The sequence below is a fragment of the Phyllopteryx taeniolatus genome, chromosome 13 (genome assembly GCF_024500385.1).
Source record: "Phyllopteryx taeniolatus isolate TA_2022b chromosome 13, UOR_Ptae_1.2, whole genome shotgun sequence".
In the NCBI taxonomy this organism is placed as follows: Eukaryota; Metazoa; Chordata; class Actinopteri; order Syngnathiformes; family Syngnathidae; genus Phyllopteryx; species Phyllopteryx taeniolatus.
The window spans coordinates 21,528,717-21,548,472 of NC_084514.1; the positions used below are offsets into that span (position 1 = coordinate 21,528,717).

Here is a 19,756-nt window from a genome sequence, read left to right on the forward strand (position 1 = left end):
AGCTGTGGCTGCCCAAGAAGAGGACATGGGTCAGTTTGAAACAGTGGACCAGCTCGAGGAATCGACCACCTCCCTAGTTTCTTCTTCGGCATCAGCATATTCTTCTTTTCCTGTGGATGTGGTCGTCTATGTCAGAGTTCAGGTACAGGCGAACTCACAGATTTCCCCCCCCCCCACATTTAAAATCGAAATAAATATAAAATATATTCTCCTATTTAATATTCAATGTTTGTGTTTTCAGCCTTCTCAGATCCGCTTCAGCTGCCTGCCCATGTCCAGAGTTGAATGTATGCTCAAACTGCCGTCACTGGACCTGGTCTTCTCTTCTAACCGTGGTGAATTAGAGACCCCAACTGGAGCTCATCCCAATGATGGGTCGCACCCACCCTCCTCCACTCCTCCTGGCCAGCACATCCCCAAACTACCTCCTACCAAAGGTCTGAGACTCTAATCACATTCCATTTTGACTACAGTGATACTTTTACTTAGAACTGTTTTTCGAGTAATGAGCTGTCGCTTAGTAATCTTTTTTGCTTTGTGTTGCAAAGCAAACAAGTGAAGTAAAAAAAATAAATGAATAAATAAATAGAGCATTTAAGGTTCTGTAATGCATTCACCAATACGCTTTCAGACATTTCTATAATTCAGGGCTCCTTTTTAAAAAATTAAAAACAAACAACAAAACATGGTGGTGATTTATGGGGACTTCAACAGATTAATGGCAATTCAATTGGAAAAACAAAAACTAGTAATGAGCAAATTCGTAAGTCAAAGTACCACAGTGTCATATAGCAACCATATAAAATATCTTCATTATTTCTGCTCTCTTCCTACCTCTAGCCTCTCCATTACTGGGGAGCCCTCTGAGCAGAAGCCGCCACAGCAGTAGTCAGTCAGACCTCACCGGGGGCCCAAGTAACTCTTCGGGTCTCAGCTTCACTGCCTGCATGTCTGACTTCTCGCTCTATGTCTTCCACCCTTATGGCGCCGGAAAACAGAAATCTGCTGTCACAGGCCTGCCCCCAGGCCCAAGCCCATTAGGTAATAATGATGATGATTATGATTATGATAATGTGATACATTTCATTATAGGTGCCTCTCAAGTCACTCAAGGTCACCTTAGAGGGTTATCAGAGCAATATAACATTTGAAAACTACAAAATGAAGAATAAAAGTACAGCAAAGTAGTGTACAACACAAGAACCAGAATAATAGAAATAAACAATATACAAGTAACATTTATTATAGTATCCATCCATCCATTATCTGAGCCGCTTCTCCTCACTAGGGTCGCGGGCATGCTGGAGCCTATCCCAGCTGTCATCGGGCAGGAGGCGGGGTACACCCTGAACTGGTTGCCAGCCAATCGCAGGGCACATAGAAACAAACAACCATTCACACTCACATTCACACCTACGGGCATTTTAGAGTCTCCAATTGATGCATGTTTTTGGGATGTGGGAGGAAACCGGAGTGCCTGGAGAAAACCCACGCAGGCACGGGGAGAACATGCAAACTCCACACAGGCGGGGACGGGGATTGAACCCCGCACCTCAGAACTGTGAGGCTGACGCTCTAACCAGTCGGCCACCGTGTCGCCTATTATAGTATAAACAAACCAATTATAACAGATAAGTCTGTTTGGAGTGGAAGTAGGTCATCTGTTAGGACTTTGGTTTTGCAACCGGTGGGTCACGTTATATTTTCCGCTACGGACAAAATGTAAACATTGGCAACTAGTTCTTGGCGAGATGCTAGTCTGCTTCCTGGCTACTGTTGAGGTGCCCTTGAGCAAAGCACTGTCCCCACTCCTCCAGCTCCAAAAAAGTTAAAAAGTTGTGTTTTGTGTATTTAATTGAGAGAGTCTAAATTTCTAATGTGATGAAGGAGAGTGTTCCAAAGGTGCGGAGTTGAGCGGCAGAAGACTCTTGACCACATGGTGATCAGACAGGTAGGGATAGGATAAATTGAACTGAAGAGTATGGCCTGAGAGAACTGGGGGGGGTGTTAAGACAGAGGAGGTTGGTGGGTGTGTTAAGATAGAAGAGGTTGGTGAGACATTGGGAGGCATGGTTATTGATGGTTTTGAAGGTGAAGAGCAGGATCCTAATACATAAGGTGTAATTTTCACCCATTGAAGTAGTCAGTAGCTGTAGGGCAGGGGTGATGTGACTGGTGTGAGGGCATCTTGAGGTTAAGTAAGTGGCACAGTTTTGGACCAATTGCAATTTTCTGATTGATATTTTTTTCCAGTAAACGAGTGAGTTCAAGTATTCAAGACATCGCAAAATGCGTTGTAAAACGAGGTATTTGCCGATACATTCCTCAATATCCTTCGCTAAAATATGTAATGCATGTTTTTAAAGTTTACAGTAAATAAAACCAATTTTCTGAGCAGTCAAAAGCTCTCAAAACAAAGATTGACCCAATTATTTCTTGTAACTCAACAAAAAGAGCGTGCATTGATAATGGAAATTAAAACTGCGTGGCAGGCAGACGTAAACAGAAAGGCGATCGCTGATTGGTGCAGAGCTCTCAAATATTAGGGAACGTCCAAATTTTGTTATGGAAATTACTGAACACTGACTCATTCCGGCCGTAACAATGAGTACGAATTTCTAAAATGAATTCAATGAAATAGACACTATATTGTAAAAACAAACAAACAAACAAAAGGATGCATCAACATTGAACAGTCACCCAACCTCCCTGCTTTCCTGGTGACTGCTTAGTGCACGCTATTTTATTACGACCTCCTGACTACCGAGCCTCTGAGGTGAAAGTTCTCTTTGCGTCCGGTCTTAATGCATTATATGTCACTAATCATCTCCTCCATGGCACCGAATACACTACACTTACAAGTATCGTTATCATGAGGGGGAAGACAGGAAAGCCGTGCTAATTGATAACCTATCATGACACAGAGACGCCAAACACCGAAATAAGCGATCTGGTGATACAGTACACTTGTCACATAGGTCTGGCTGGAACCACATTTTCGCGGTGAGTAACCAACTTCGAACAACAAAATAACAGGAAAATTAATCCATCTCTGTAGTTAAAAATGTAAAGACACAGCCACACAGGATCCCATCTAAACCGGAAATGAATTAGTACATGACTGCACATGTCACTTTAGAACGAGGGCAAGGTTAAAAGACAAGAATAAAAGGATTATTATTAATTGATATTTGTAATATAAGATAACCTTAGTTTGTCCCACGATGGGGAAATTTGCATTGTTTCAGTAGCAATAGTGGATACATGAAATATAAATACAATATAAATTATATATTATTATTTTATTATTATTATTATTTATATTATAATATAAATTTAATGCAAGACATCTGAAGTACATTGCACAAAAAGAAACCTTTTTCATACATTTAGCATGTTTCAATTCAATCAAACTGTTGACTTCACCTCTGCACCAACATAGTATAGCATTGCAGAAGCAATCAGAAAAAGCAGGGAGCTATCAAAAAACTCTTTAATGAGCTCAAAAAGATTACTGTGGGCTGTAATCACGCCAAAACAAGAACTAGCACGGTAGCCAATGTCCATCTCCTTCGTTTCCCATACAAGCGTCCATGCATCCATTGGAAATGTTCACTCTCATCAAATGGCAATGACATATGGGGTCCCTCAAGGGTCAGTTATTGGACCCCTTCTGTTCAGCCTGCATATGCTACCCTTAGGTCAAATTCTTCAGATCCTCAATATTGAGTATCATAGCTATGCGGATGACAAACAGATCTAGCAGAGTTTCCAGATGACTATAGTACAATTTACATGTTGTGTCACTGTCTAAAAAATAACTGGATGAGTCAAAACTTTCTTCAGTTAAACCACAACACAATTGAGAGAATTGTTTTTGGCAGTAAAGAAAAGAGGATTGTTGTTAGTAAATATCTGGAGTCACTCTCTGTATAGACCACCAACCAAGTCTGGAACCTTGGTGTATTGATAGACTCCCACCTGACTTTCAACAGTCATATCAAATCAAACAGCCTTTTACCAGCTGAAGAACATATCCAGAGTGAAGGCTTGCATGTGCCAAGCAGTACACAATAAGTTGCCAATAGAATTGAAGTGAGCCCCAACTGTCAATGTCTTTAAATCCAGGTAAAAAACTTTTTTCTCATGCTTTTTAGAACATTACCACTTGAAAATGATCTTTCCTGCACTGTAAATTGTTTAATATTTTTTTTTAATGTTTTTAAATGTTTTTTTAATCTTCCTTTTATTTTTCTATTTATATTTAAAATGCTTCTGATCATGTAAAGTACATTGCGTTACCTTGTGTATAAAATGCGCTATATAAATAGATTAGCTTTGCTGCCACCGTAATGGCCCCCTGTACAAACGGAAACCACAGACTCATGAACAATATGCAGGGTTACTACAATATGATTTATGCTCTCCCACAGGGCAGAAATTCTCTCTATACCATAACATTACTTGTTCAATAGGTCAAAATATGTCTCGGTATATGAAGTAAAGTGTTTTATGAATCTAGGGTAGAAAAGGATAAAACTAGGCATCGATTTAGTACTTAGTGGAACTTTTATTCAACTTGCTGCGCAAAGCAGCGCTTTTAAGAATAGCTACACAAATCTCAGCTTGCTTTAAAAAAATATATATTTAATAATAAATGCTATACACATTTTTTTTAGTATTTTGGACCCTGGTCTTTGAATAAGGATATCAGTATTGTTTGGTGAGAGGAATGGACAGGCGATGGTTAAACTACACAGAATGATGGAATTATTGTTTGACTTGAATGAAAGTGTTATCGAGAATGACACACTGACCATAACATAGTGGAGAAGGGGAAAAGATTTAGTTTTGAAAGGGTGGAATGGGTGCCATTAGAATGGGAGGATTGAGGTGTTGTGCTTGCATGAGTATATTGTGTGTTATCCGTGCAGCCGTGAAAATGAATGTTGTGTTATTGAAAAATGGCCTAGAGGGAGGATTTTGATTATGAATAGAATAAGACTAAGAACAGAGGAACACCAAAGAAAGGGGAGGAAGGGTGCAAATTTTTTTTATATAAACGAATGTTGTCAGAGAGATATGTGGTAAACTAGTTGCATGCAGTGTCAGGCAAATTTTATCTCTCATTAATTTTTCTCATTCATTTAGCTTATGGAGAAATTACCTTGTGACCTGATTGTTCATCATAACGACATTTATTTGTCCTGAAGGTACAGTAGATGAGGAGCCAGCATCTGTGACAGGAAGAAAGGACTCTTTGAGCATAAACCTGGAGTTCGTAAAAGTCAGTTTATCAAGAATGAGGCGTACAGGAGGCCCGACATTTATTGAAAGCTTCATTCCTGGTAAAGGTGGTAAAATGGACACTACCCTCATCAATATCTCAGGTACGTTGTTGGCTCATTTGCACAAGAGCTGATCAGAATCATCTAAATTTGATTGTCACATTGATCATACTAGTCAAAAGTTAATGGAAAGGGGAAAGACGTTGTCTTGTGGTTTTGGTATGCAGTGTTCAATCGCACCTACCAGAAGGAAGTAGTTTTTTTGTACTAAAACATGTTTTAATTGTTATATTTTCTCTTCAGCCGTTTGTGATATTGGCTCCGCTTCCTTTAAGTATGACATGAGACGATTGAGTGAGATTCTGGCCTTCCCAAGAGCCTGGTACCGCCGAAGTATTGCCAGACGCCTCTTCCTTGGAGACCAGACCATCAATCTGCCAGGTACCTTGATTAGTTCGTGTTGGTGAGAGGTGAGGTTGCATCTGGAGGTTTGTACTCTTTTAACTGCTGTAAAATTTGTTTAGGGAAATCATACTAGAAGTTGAAATATATAAAACAATAACCATTCACTACAGATTTTCTTGTGTGAATTTGTAATGGGTTACACGATGACAGACTGGTTAGCACATGTGCCTCACAGTTCTGAGGACCCGGGTTCAAATCCGGCCTCGCCTGTGTGGAGTTTGGATGTTCTCCCCGTCCTTGTGTGGGTTTTCTCCGGGTATTCCGGTTTCCTCCCACATTCTGAAAACATGTATCGTAATTGATGACTCTAAATTGCCCGTAGGTGTCAATGTAGGTGTGAATGGTTTTTTGTCTATATGTGCCCTGCGATTGGCTGGCGACCAGTTCAGGGTATACCCTGCCTCTTGGCCAGAGTCAGCTGGGATAGGCTAATTGATTGCCTATATTAATAGTTTAAACTGAAAATACTCCACAAACTGATCCAGAAACACATACATGTAATTTCAAACACAAAGATCTTACAACATTGCTATACCCTTAAAAATACACTGCTTACGGCTAGGCACGTACAATGCAGCGTATGTACACATTGCTGACATTTCTCTCAACTTAATTGCATTACTTTAATGAGAAGTTCCGTTACGATCAAAATGATGATGATTAGAGCTGTGTGATATATCAATATCTATCATAGATCCAGTGTGTGTGTGTGAACTGGAAATAACCTTTCATTGTCAAGATTGTTTTGGGCTCTTTTTCCAGATGTTCTGTATTAATAGCACATTATTTGACATTGAAAAAAGAAGTAAACCTCATAACATTGGATTGAGAAATGAACAAGTTATGATTTATTTTTTATGTACATATGGTATATGTAATTATGAGTGTACGCCTTTACGAGAGCGAGCAGGGGTGAGTAGTGTGACGTGAGCGACAACAAAAGGTCAGCTGGGGAAAAGACGAGATTAGCGCATGTTTAGGCGGACAGCAGCTCCGATGTTTGTGATGTTCTTGTGTTGCCACGAGTTCCGTAAAGCGACTGAAAGTACATTCGCGACTGGGTACCTCCTTGGCCACTTGCGAGGGCATTGCAATACAGTGAAACGCTCCTCTCCAGCAGCGCCTCGGCCATATTATGGACGCACAGGAGACATCCTGATCTTAAGGCATACTGCCGGCCAGTGGCCGCGCGCTCGGCACATCGCTAGCCGGCCAGCTACAGAGTATGATAAAGTTGTATCAAACACAAATTTTCATCGTTAGCCTTAAGGTGTTAACGTTTACAGCTTCAAGCAGGTAGCTCACAGCCGTTGATGCTAATATTAGCAGCTCACTAGCCAGATAGCAGCTCACAGCTTAACAAAATGACGGTCCTTCTTCATCAGAAATTGAATCAGCCACAATGTACTTCCTTTTTAGGTGCTCGTGTGTCATCGTCGTGCTACCATAAAAGGCACGTGCTGTCTCGCAGGTTTTGCTTCGCATCTTTGGTGAATATTTCAAACTTCAGCCCTCTGTTGCTAATGCTAACGGTTAACCTTGGTTTTTGCGGGTACGTCACCAGATGACTACTACTGTGCATGTGCATCACTAGAAAGACACGGATATCAAATATTGTGAATGTGCGTCATGCCACCGGCCAGAAGAGGAACACAACAAGTGAGCAAGCGGGAAGAATGAATCGAAAAACAAAGCTTTAAAAAAAAATAATCATCGACTGTTGAATTAATTGTCGACCATTTTGATCGTCAACTTGGTCGTGAGTAGTCAACAGATCGTGGCAGCCCTAGTGTCCCTAATCTTCAGATTTAGACATCACAGTCAGGCCTAAAAGTTCATTTGTTAGCACTTTTACTGGATAAATGGTAAACATACTTGAATGTTACTTGAAGCACTGTGTTGCATTCATTTAAATTCTTTGCACTTTACTGCATTCCTTAAAAAGTGGTTATACTACCAGATATTTTTAATGGTATTTACCCTTTTTGGCCACTGCATATTGGTTTTATTTTATTTTTATTAATCTTTCTTCCATTTTATTGGAGTGTAGTCTATATAAAATGCTGTATGTATTTTATAAATGAACTGAAAAAAGAGCACAAAAAATTGCCATTGATTTCATGTAATATTTAAGAAAAACCTAAATCAGGATAGATATCGTTATCAGGATATAAAATTACCTGCTTCAGGATATGCAATTTTTTATATCACACAGCTGTAACGATGATGATTTAGCCGTACAGTCCAATGAATGATGATGAAGACATAAATGTGCAGCAAAGCAGAGGAGTTACCATAATTTCTCGTGTATAATGCACATTTTGTTCAAGTCAATAGGGCGCATTATACATAGGTATAGGGGGGGGGAATGTTATATATATATATTATAAATGTATGCCGCCATCTAGAGGTTATGAACAAAAATCTGTACACTGTCATTCCAATATGCCACCGCCACCTAGAGGTTATGAGAAAGGTGTACAACTTTATTCTAATATGCCACCGCCACCTAGAGGTTATGAAAAAGGTGTAGCATACACTTCCATTCCAATATGACAGGGGTACGTATGACTGCATATATGTACATGCTCATGAGTTTACATACCCTGCCACAATTTGTGAAATATTGTTTTTTTGGTTTTTTTTAAATACGACTGATGACTGAACAACAACCACCATTAATTTCTTTATCGTTATGTTTTATTTAATGATAATGTTTTTCTGAAATGCTTGAAAGTTTAATTTGAATCCCATTAAAATAAAATTAAATGTGTTTCGCCCGGCCTTTCATCTTTTCTTTAAAGAATTGTATGTGGCAAACATATGAGCACAACTGAATGTTTTCTCATTTACTAAATAAAAGTAGGGCTGTGAAGTTTCAAAATAAGAGTAAGTAAATAAAAATAAAGTATTACATGTTCAAATAAAGTGCTTAACTTCCAAATAATTATTTTTAAAAACTAACAAAATACAGATAATACTTCGTTTTGATCATATGGGTAGAAGTAAAGTCATTCATTGTAAAAATGCATTTTACATGGGTAGAAGGGTGTTCCAGAATTTTGAGGTCAACTTTGGGGCTGCGTATTATACATGGGTCCGCATTATACACGAGAAATTATGCTACATCTCCTCCTGTTCTTCCTTAGATACTTCGAGATGAGCCATATATTTTTATTCTGCTTTCTCATGGGTCTTGAGGAAATTGGTGATAGGCAGCTGCTCTCGCTGCGTCTTCTTCGTCATGATGAACAGGTTTTTATACGTCTCCATGGTAGTGTTGAAGACTTTGCAGAATAGTATGGATGTCTGTACCGTACTCTTGTTCATGCCATTATGCAGAGCAATTTTTTCCTTCTTTGAGCTTATCTAGGTTTGCCTTAGAAAGAACATGACGTTTGGGCAACAGCTTTGGGCCTTAAAGAAAGAGCACAAAAATATGGGGAGATACTGTACTGCACACTGTTAAAGACTCAAACAACTATGTAAAATCTGTATTTATGTTCACATAAGAAAATTGGTCAATAGGAATAAATGCCATATACGAAATTCAAACAATTTGTGAACTATTTTTGCAGTGGCGAAAAAAAACGTGAATCGCTGAATTTGAAAATTGAGAAGAATAGCATGAGATTACAATGCATTCCATCCTGACTTTCCTTCAGCCAACATTATCTTCCACATTATGACATTTCCAAGGCTGTTCTATACTTAACACATCTTGACCTTTACCTTGCTTCAGCCTCTGGCCCTGCCACCCCGGACTCATCTGAAAACATGACTCAGCATCTGTCCCCCGAGTCTAGCCGCAAAGCCTACTGGAGAACCTGGGACGGCAGCACTGGGACACACATGCCTCAGTCCCCCAACGTTTTCTCTGAGCACACTCCTGGAAACAACATGAGCCCAGGTGGCCTTGGCCACCTTAAGTCCCCTGCACCCGGACGAAGCAGAAGTGTGTCAGATTCGTCTGCACCGAGAAGAGGTGATCTCACACACTGGAACTCCAAAGGACTTTGAGCACATATAATGTACCATAAAACTGTTGAACTCTTATATCAGGCATGGGCAGCTCCCAAGTTGGTCGACGCCATGTGAATCAGGTCCAATTTGGGGCACCCGCTTGTTTTCAAGTAATCTCCCGAGCTATGGTCCCCTTCAGATTGCGCTGGTGTATGAGTATGGCGAAGTGTGGTGCAGACTTGGCGCAGCTTCTCATACTCGCCACCTTCCGCTGATCTTCATGTACAGTGTTCCCCTGCTATTCGCAAAATATGGACCAAGCCTGCTGCCAAAATCTGCAAGTAATTGACGCTCCCCTAAAAGAGTTTTATAATTACTTATAGATGCCACAAGATGGCACCAAAATAATACTTTTATATTTGACACGGTTTTATCCTCAGCATAAAAACAGCAAACAGGTTAATTTTTCAGTTAATGAAGGGTGTGTTAAAAAAAAAGAGCGATTAAGTGAATAATTTGTGAGTAGCGAATCGTCAACACCACCACCAAAAAAGTCACCACTCCCGGGGAAATATTTTGACACAATTACGTTAAATTACCAAGCACTGGCAAATATGTTATAGTCACTTGGGGGTATAGCTAAACCATGCAGCTTTCACAACCATTGAAGTTGCCAGTCCCTGCCTTACATCAACATAGTTCAATCCTCCACTAACCTTACTTATCTTTTGACATTCTCACCCAGATTCAGTGACAAAAACATCTACCCCCTCATTTAGTAAAAATGGTAAAGCAGCAGGGCAGCAGGGGGCGCCGTGGGAGACACTGGTGGTGTTTGCCATCAACTTGAAACAACTCACGGTCCAAATGAACATGAGCAACGTCATGGGAAACAACACGTAAGATATTAACGTTTCTTTACACTTCTTAATGAAGAGATTATTAGTGTACTCCAAGTCTACATGAAATGATGCATATCTCTCCCACTCTCTTCTACTTTCTCTTATTAAGTTTAGTCTTACAATATGTCAGCGTTGATCATCAGTCATGCAGGTTTTGGTTTTCCACCATCATTGGGAGGGTTACTTTAAAAATGTATTCCAATACAGTTACTAGTTACCTGTTAAAAAATGTAGTCAGTAATGTAATCCAAGTGGCATAATATTAAAGTAACAAAATTCATTACTTTCAGTTTCTTTTGGTTAATCTAATATCAAATATGCTAATAAAGTCAGAAGAAACTAAATACCAATATAATATATCATGATATATATTTGTCTGGTCTTTTCTGTCTTATAAATGCTTAATTAAATCCTTTAGCCAACAATAAATATGCTTTCACATATCTTGAAGTTATTCATTTAATGGATATATATCTCAAAGCCACACTAATTAACATAACTGTACTAGGGCTGCACAATATATCATTTGAGCATTGTCATTGCAATGTACATGTGCCCAATAGTCACATCGCAGGGCCCTGTGGAATGTGGTTGGACATGCTAAGACGATGAGCGGTAATGTTACGGTAAATGATAACCCATCAAACACCCCACACGGAGCATCCCAGTGTTCCAGTATATACAGTGCTGTGTAAAAGTATTGGGTCCCTTTTCAAATTCTTATGTTTTTGCATTGTTTCCCCACTTTGTCTAAGATCATCAAACAAATGTCAATAGCAGACGAATATAACCCAAGTTAACTTAAAATGCTGTTTTTAAATGGTGATTTCATTTATTAAGGGAAAAAAAAAAGTATTCAAAGTTACCTGGCCTTGTGTGAAAAAGTAGCACCCCCTAAACCTAATAACTGGTTGGGCCATCCTCAACAGCAACAACTGAAATCAAGTATTTTCTAGAACTGACAATGAGTCTTTCACATCTCTCTGGAGATATTTTGGTCCACTCTTCCTTGCAGAATTGTTTGAATTCAGCAAAAATGGAGGGTTTACCGAGCATGAAGGGCCTTGTTAAAGTCATGCCGCTGGATTTCAATCAGATTCAAGTCCAGAATTTGACTCGGCCACTCCAAAATCACATTTTTGTTTTTTTAAGCCATTCAGAACTTGACTTGCTGGTGTGTTTTGGATCTTTCCTGCTGCACAACCCAAGTGGGCTTCAGCTTGAGGTTACAAACTCATGGCTGAACAGTCTCCTTCAGGATTTTCTATTAAAGAGCAGAATTCATGGTTCCATCAATCACAGCAAGTTGTCCAGGTCCTGAAGGAGCAAGGCAGACCAAGACCATCACACTACCAGCACCATGACTGTTTGACTGTTGGTAGGATGATCTTTTTCTGAAATGCTGTGCTACATTTATGCCAGATGTAAAGAGACACACCGTCCACAAAGCTCAACTTTCATCTCGTCAGTCCATATAATATTCTCCCAAAAGTCTTGGGAATCATTCAGATGTTTTTTTTGCAAAAGTAAGATGAGCCTTTATTCTTTTTGGTCAGCAGTGGTTTTGCCCTTGCCATAATGCCATTTTTGCCCAGTCTCTTCCCTATTGTTGTGTCAATTACTGTATTTCTTGACTGTTCTTGAATTTGTTTGGATCGTGTTATTTTGTTGCAGTGTTTTACATCTTTTGTTGGACTTGATTTTGTCAGACAGGTTCCGTTTTAGTGATTTTTGATTGAACAGGTCTAAAGGTAATCAGGCTTCGGTGTGAGCAGTTAAAATTAACCAAAAGTTGTGATTAGCCACAATTAATTAATGATTTAACAAAAGGGGTAAATACTTTTTCACACAGGGCCAGGTAATGTTGAATAATTTTTTTCCCTTAATAAATAAAATCACCATTTAAAAACAGCATTTTAAGTTCACTTGGGTTATATTTGTCTAATATTTACATTTGTTTGATGATCTTAAAGTGCGGAAACTATGCAAAAATATAAGAATTTGAAAATAGTGCCAATACTTTCTCACAGCATTGTACTTATTTTTTTGGATGATCACTATTAATGAGACGGGAAACAATTACACGTCTGCATTTACTTTATCTCTCTTCAAAATGTGACAAATGAATGCATGTCGCAACAGATTACACTTGGGGGGAGAGCCATGACATTATTTAAGGGACACATTTCAGGTGTAAACAACAATGTTTTCTTAAACAAATGCATAAAAATATAGAAATACAAATGCATATGTTAAAACATACGTGTAAAATAACATTGATTCAAAAGAAATTAGAAATATGTGCTCATGACTACAATATTACTGGGCATGAAAAGAAATTATTTTTACTTCATGTCTGGCTGGACTATTGCTCAATACTACAGTGCATTTAAATACATACATTCCCCTCCAAGGACCGGCAAGGTCAATTCCTTTGTTTTTGTTGTATAATGAACACATTGGGTTTCAGATCAAATTATGAATATGAGACAAAAGTTCAGAATTTCAGCTTTTATTTCATGGTATTTACATCTAGATGTGTTTAGCAACTCAGGTCAGAGCACCTTTTTTTGAAGGCACCCACTTTTCAATTGAGCAAAAGCATTGGAACAGACATTATTAAATTAACTTAAAGTGAATAACATTTAATATTCGGTTGCATAATAACCCTTACTTGCAATAACTGCATCAAGCCTGCGACCCATTGACTTGACCAGACTGTTGCATTCTTCATTTAAAATGCTTTTCCAGGCCTTTTCTGCAGCCTCTTTCAATTCTTGTTTGTTTCTGGAGGTTTCTCACTTCACTGTCCTCTTCAGGAGGTAAAATCATAAATGCAAATCAGTCGCCTTTCGGCGAAATTCGCCGTTTTGAACTCAAAATAGGCCATTTACGTGACTGGTATAGATCCGATGAGTTTTCCCTGGGGGGAGGTCGCCGACGCTGACGTCATAGGCTGTTTCGTACTCCTTGAACACTGGCGGCTACTGTAGATCCGTTCCACACAGTCACCATTACTCCACGCCAGACTAAAATGGGAGCGCATTGGCCTGAGGTTCCGCCTGTCACAGGAGTTGACGAGACAAGAAAAAACACTTCCGCCGCTAAGAAGTAACGGTACTTTTACTTTTTGTTACAATGATGTAAATTTCGCTCGCTACTCTTATTTATCAATGATTCCTTATTTATCAACTATTTTGTGCGCGAGACTACGACTTCGACTTCCGCATCAGGCGCTGTTTGCGCCAATCCAGTTTAAGCGCTTAGTGACGTTTAAGTCTAGTTCACCAATCTAACGACACAAGAAAGTCACATGACCTCACACAACATCTTCTATTGGGCTTCCTGGGCATAGGTATTAACACTAGATAATCCAGCCCGGCTGATTGTCGTGCCTACGTGGCGGCCATGTTGGGAAGGTGGTCATTAGCATGAAACTCAACGGCGTGCTACTCTTATTTACATTTAGATGAACGAAAACAACAGCTTTCATGTATTGTAGTATTTGTCAGGCACTGTCTTCTCAAACGTGGATATTTCAGCTCATTTATAAATTTAGAAAACACCGTGCAGTAAATTGCAAATCTTTTGACATGCACGCACACACAGCAACATCAGAATTTGCATATTCACATTTTGTAAAAAAAAAATAATATTTTTATAGAGCAGTGCACCACCAACACTGTGTATAGTGGGGATGGGGCGCTGCTGACCTCGACTCGGGACGTTGTGAGTCGGTGGGGAGAATACTTCGAAGACCTCCTCAATTCCACCGACACGCCTTCCCATGGGGAAGCAGAGTGTGGGTTCTCTGAGGCGGGCTCTCCTATCGTTTGAGGTCACCGAGGTAGTTAAAAAGCTCCTCGGTGGCAGGGCCCCGGGGGTGGATGAGATTCGCCCGGAGTTCCTAAAGGCTCTGGATGTTGTGGGGCTGTCCTGGTTGACACGCCTCTGCAACATCGCGTGGACATCGGGGACAGTGCCTCTGGATTGGCAGACTGGGGTGGTGGTCCCCCTTTTCAAGAAGGGGGACCGGAGGGTGTGTTCCAACTACAGGGGGATCACACTGCTCAGCCTCCCTGGTAAGGTCTATTCAGGGGTGCTGGAGAGGAGGGTCCGTCGGGAAGTCGAATCTCAGATTCAGGAGGAGCAGTGTGGTTTTCGTCCTGGCCGTGGAACAGTGGACCAGCTCTACACCCTCGGCAGGGTCCTCGAGGGTGCATGGGAGTTCGCCCAACCAGTCTACATGTGTTTTGTGGACTTGGAGAAGGCGTTCGACCGTGTCCCTCGGGGAGTCCTGTGGAGAGTGCTTCGGGAGTATGGGGTACCGAACCCCCTGATACGGGCTGTTCGGTCCCTGTACGACCGGAGTCAGAGTTTGGTCCGCATATCCGGCAGTAAGTCGAACTCGTTCCCGGTGAGGGTTGGACTCCGCCAAGGCTGCCCTTTGTCGCCGATTCTGTTCATAACTTTTATGGACAGAATTTCTAGGCGCAGCCGAGGCGTAGAGGGGGTCCGGTTTGGTGGCCTCAGTATTGCATCTCTGCTTTTTGCAGATGATGTGGTTCTGTTGGCTTCATCAAGCCGTGACCTCCAACTCTCATTGGAGCAGTTCGCAGCCGAGTGTGAAGCGGCTGGGATGAGAATCAGCACCTCCAAATCTGAGACCATGGTCCTCAGTCGGGAAAGGGTGGCATGCCATCTCCAGGTCGGGGATGAGATCCTGCCCCAAGTGGAGGAATTCAAGTATCTTGGGGTCTTGTTCACGAGTGAGGGAAGAATGGAACGGGAGATCGACAGGCGGATCGGTGCAGCGTCTGCAGTGATGCGGACTTTGTATCGGTCCGTTGTGGTAAAGAAAGAGCTAAGCCGAAAGGCGAAGCTCTCAATTTACCGGTCGATCTTCGTTCCTACCCTCACCTATGGTCATGAGCTGTGGGTCGTGACCGAAAGAACAAGATCCCGGATACAAGCGGCCGAAATGAGTTTCCTCCGCAGGGTGTCCGGGCTCTCCCTTAGAGATAGGGTGAGAAGCTCGGTCATCCGGGAGGATCTCAGAGTAGAGCCGCTACTCCTCCGCATTGAGAGGAGCCAGATGAGGTGGCTGGGGCATCTGATTCGGATGCCTCCTGGACGCCTCCCTGGTGAGGTGTTCCGGGCATGTCCCACCGGGAGGAGACCCCGGGGACGACCCAGGATGCGCTGGAGAGACTACATCCTTCGGCTGGCCTGGGAACGCCTCGGGATACCCCCGGAAGAGCTGGATGAAGTGGCTGGGGAGAGGGTAGTCTGGGCGTCCCTGCTGAAGCTACTGCCCCCGCGACCCGACCCGGATAAGCGGTAGAGAATGGATGGATGGATGGATTTTTATAGATGTTCATGCTGTGGTTAAAAAAAATAATCAGAAGTTACTCACTATTTACTGAGTACTTGAGTAATTATTTCACTATGTACTTTTTACTCAAGTAATTTTTTGGAGGACTACTTTTTACAGAGTACTCTTAGGTACAATATTTGGGTTCTCTACCCACCTCTGGAGCGGAAATCCTCTATTGATATTCTTACGTATAAGCAACATTTTTGCTCATCAGATCAGCCAGTGTCGTATTTGTTGCACTGGTCTTTTGTATTTTCGCGTTGAGGTGCTGCGGGTCGTGGCCCTGGTTGTGGGACCAGACCCGCGAAGCACACGTAACATCGACAAGAGTTGATCCGCTAGTACATCTTGTATTAATTAGGAAATACAGCTACAATTATCTAATTTGTATACTGATGTTAATGTTAAATGTAATAAGCGATGGAGCAAAGTTAAGGATTATGTCACAACAGAGTATGAACTAACTTCAAATTCAGAACTGGCCAATAAAAACGGAAAAATATTGTACTTCATATATTCCTGGAGGATGCATTTGGTAGAGAGAATTTTTTGCTGGTTTTCACGTGATTTGGAAAATTTATGTTGCATATATATTTATATTAGTTTTGTATAACCTTTACGTGTTTTGTTGTTCCACAGCTCTTCGTCAGCACAGTAGTTATGTCTGTCCTAGATTGTTTTGACTACTCCCTCTTTTTCTTTTCTCTTCTCTTCTCATCCTCTGGATGCACCCATTCCCATAAAGATAAGTTTGAGTGCAGCTGGAAGAAGCTAATTGTGTGAGACTGTTGTGGGAATGTGAGGGGTGTATTTCTGTCCCTCTCACTTCTGTATAACGAAGGTGATTGTTTGCTTGGGCTTCAGTAAGGGGTAACAACTCATCACGACTTGTACCTTTTACTGTCTTTGCAAAGATTTTTCTTTTTTGTAATAAAAAAGCACAAAGGCAAGATTGCTTCCTTAAATATTCTGTCAGAAGAATATTTATTTACAGTTATCCTGTATTTTTATTTACATCGCTGTATGTATCGCACGGTTAAGGGAAATTGCAATGTCATTTTTTCCCCCAATATCATGCAGCCCTAAACTGTAGTAATATTGACCATGTCCACAGACACCAACTTAAATCTGGCAGACCAGAGATAATGATTAACAAAACCCTCCCAACCCAACACATCATCACCACCACACACAGTCTCAAAATACAGTATATTTCAGAGGTAGTTTTTCTTAAAATAAGAAGTCAAGTGCCTGGATGATGACAGCAATTTCACAGGTGGAAGACCTGATCCTCTTTTCTGCTTGATATACCACCCAATAAAAGCATTACTTTTTTCACGATAGGCCATGCTAGCAAGTCACAGGGCTGTCTTGTGACTTGTGGCACATGTTATGTGTGTATTTGACATACACTCGCCATCTCTCCTGTTCTAAGTGAAAAAAATATGTCAGAAAATGCATTAAAATTGTAGTCCTGCAAAGTAATTCCAGTTTTTACTAAATGTACCTACAGTGCCGTGAAAACGTATTGCCCCCCTCTCAAATTCTTATAATTTTGCATAGTTTCTCCCACTTTAAGATCATCAAAAATATATAAATAACAGACAAATATAACCCAAGTGAACTTAAAAGGCTGTTTTTAAATAGTAATTTCATTTATTAAGGGGGGGAAAATACTTCAAAATTACCTGGCCCTGCGTGAAAAAGTAATTAACTCCCCCTTCTTAAATCATGAATTAATTGTGGTTAATCACAATTTTTGGTTAATTTTCACTGATCACACCCAAGCCCGATTACCTCCAGACCTGTTCAATCAAGAAATCACATAAACAGACTCTGTACCGACAGAGTCGAAAAGATCTAAAAATCTTGCAACATAATGACATGATCCGACGGAATTCCACAACAGTCGCGAAATAAAGTAATCGACATCTATCAGTCTGGAAAGGGTTACAAAAGCCATTTATAAAGCTTTAGGATTCCAGCAAACCATAGGGAGAGCCATTATCCTCAAATAGAGAAAACATGGAACAGTGGTGAAACTTCCGAGGAGTGGCCGGCCTACAAAGATTATCTCAAGAGAGCAGCAATGAGTCATCCAAGAGGCCACAAAGGAACTCAGGATAACTTCTAAAGAACTGCAGACCTCCCTTGCCTCACTTAAGGTCAGTGTTAATGACACAACAATAAGGGAGAGTCTGGGCAAAAATGCCATCCATGGCATGGTTCTGCAGCAGGATAATGATCCAAAACACACCAACAAGTCAACTTCAGAATGGCTTTAAAAATATATATAAATAAATCAAGGTTTTGGTATAGCCTCGTCAAACTTCTGACTTGAATCCAATTGAAATGAAGTGGCATGACCTAAAAAGGTCGTTCATGCTCAAAAAACCCTCAATTTTTGCTGAATTCAATCAATTCTGCAGGGAAGAGTGAGCCAAAATATCTCCACATATATGTGAAACACTCATCACCAGTTATAGAAAATGCTTGATTTAAGTTGTTGCTGCTGAGGGATGGCCCAACCAGCTATTAGGTTTCGGGGGCCATTTCTTTTTCATACGGGGCCAGGTAACTTTGAATAGGTTTTTTTCCTTAATAAATGAAATCACCATTTAAATACACCATTTCACATTCATTCGTGTTATATTTGTCTAATATTGACATTTGTTTGATGATCTTAGAGATTAAAGTGGGGAAACTCTGCAAAAATATAAGAATTTGAGAAGTGGGCCAATACTTTGTCATGGCACTGTATATTCTCATTACTTTTTTTTCCCTGTATCTGTAGCGGACTACAGTTTTTACCATTGTAATTAAGTAATTATTTTACTTGTGTTCCGTTACTCCCCAACCCTGTTGTCCACAAAGTGAATCAAAGACGCCAGAACTACTACTATGTGGTTCAAGACATGGCAAGAGAACTCTCTGTAGAAGCCTTTGTTCCAAAATGTGTCTGGTTGTGTAACGATGCAGTCAATGGCGACATTGACCAGAGGCAAAGTTTAGAGTTAAGGCAGAATTTCTGAAAAACCTGCCCTCCTATTTGCGGCAGCACTGATGAGCTCAGCAGTCATCCTAAAATTAAGAAACATACAGGTCTTCTCGTTCCTCAGTTGGGAGGTCAGCAAAGTCAACTCTCCTGCTCCTGAGAATTATTTAGTTCCTCAGAATAGTCACAGGAATAACACACTGGATCAGCAGGGTTAAATTTCTAAATTTAATTTTTTTGGGGGGTTTTATTTATTTTTTGAACCGATTGCTCCACTCAGGCCATCATCAGGAGAAGTCTAAATGTACAGTGGTGTGAAAAAGTGAATGCCCCCTTCCTGATTTATTTTTTGCATGTTTGTCACACTTAAATGTTTCCCATCATCAAACTATTTTAAATATTCGTCAAAGACAACACAAGTAAACACAAAATGCATTTTAAAATGTTTTTTATTATTAAGGAAGAAAGAAAATCCAAAACCTACATGGCCCTCTGTGAAAAAGTGATTAAAACATAATACTGATACTGCCACACCTGTTCTCGTTCAGGATATCACTTAAAATAGGACCTGCTTGAAAAGATTCTCAAAAGCTAGACATCATGTCGAGATCTAAAGAAATTGAGGAACAAATGAGAAAGTAATTTGGATCGATCAGTGTGAAAAAAGTTATAAAGCCATTTCGAAAGCTTTGGGACTCCAGCGAACCACAGTGAGAGCCATTATCCACAAATGGCGAAAACCTAGAACAATGGTGAACCTTCCCAG

The 19,756-nt window shown here is 40.5% G+C and overlaps 1 protein-coding gene across 1 annotated transcript in view; it reads left to right on the forward strand.

The window, feature by feature from the left end:
* kiaa1109 (KIAA1109 ortholog) overlaps positions 1-19,756 on the forward strand; it is a 156,593-nt gene that overhangs the window by 122,502 nt on the left and 14,335 nt on the right. The window contains exons 76-82 of the mRNA XM_061795581.1: positions 3-142; positions 242-437; positions 841-1,041; positions 5,214-5,390; positions 5,592-5,729; positions 9,496-9,738; positions 10,462-10,615. Of these exons, the coding sequence (XP_061651565.1) occupies positions 3-142; positions 242-437; positions 841-1,041; positions 5,214-5,390; positions 5,592-5,729; positions 9,496-9,738; positions 10,462-10,615 (1,249 nt within the window). The remainder of the gene's footprint in view (positions 1-2; positions 143-241; positions 438-840; positions 1,042-5,213; positions 5,391-5,591; positions 5,730-9,495; positions 9,739-10,461; positions 10,616-19,756) is intronic.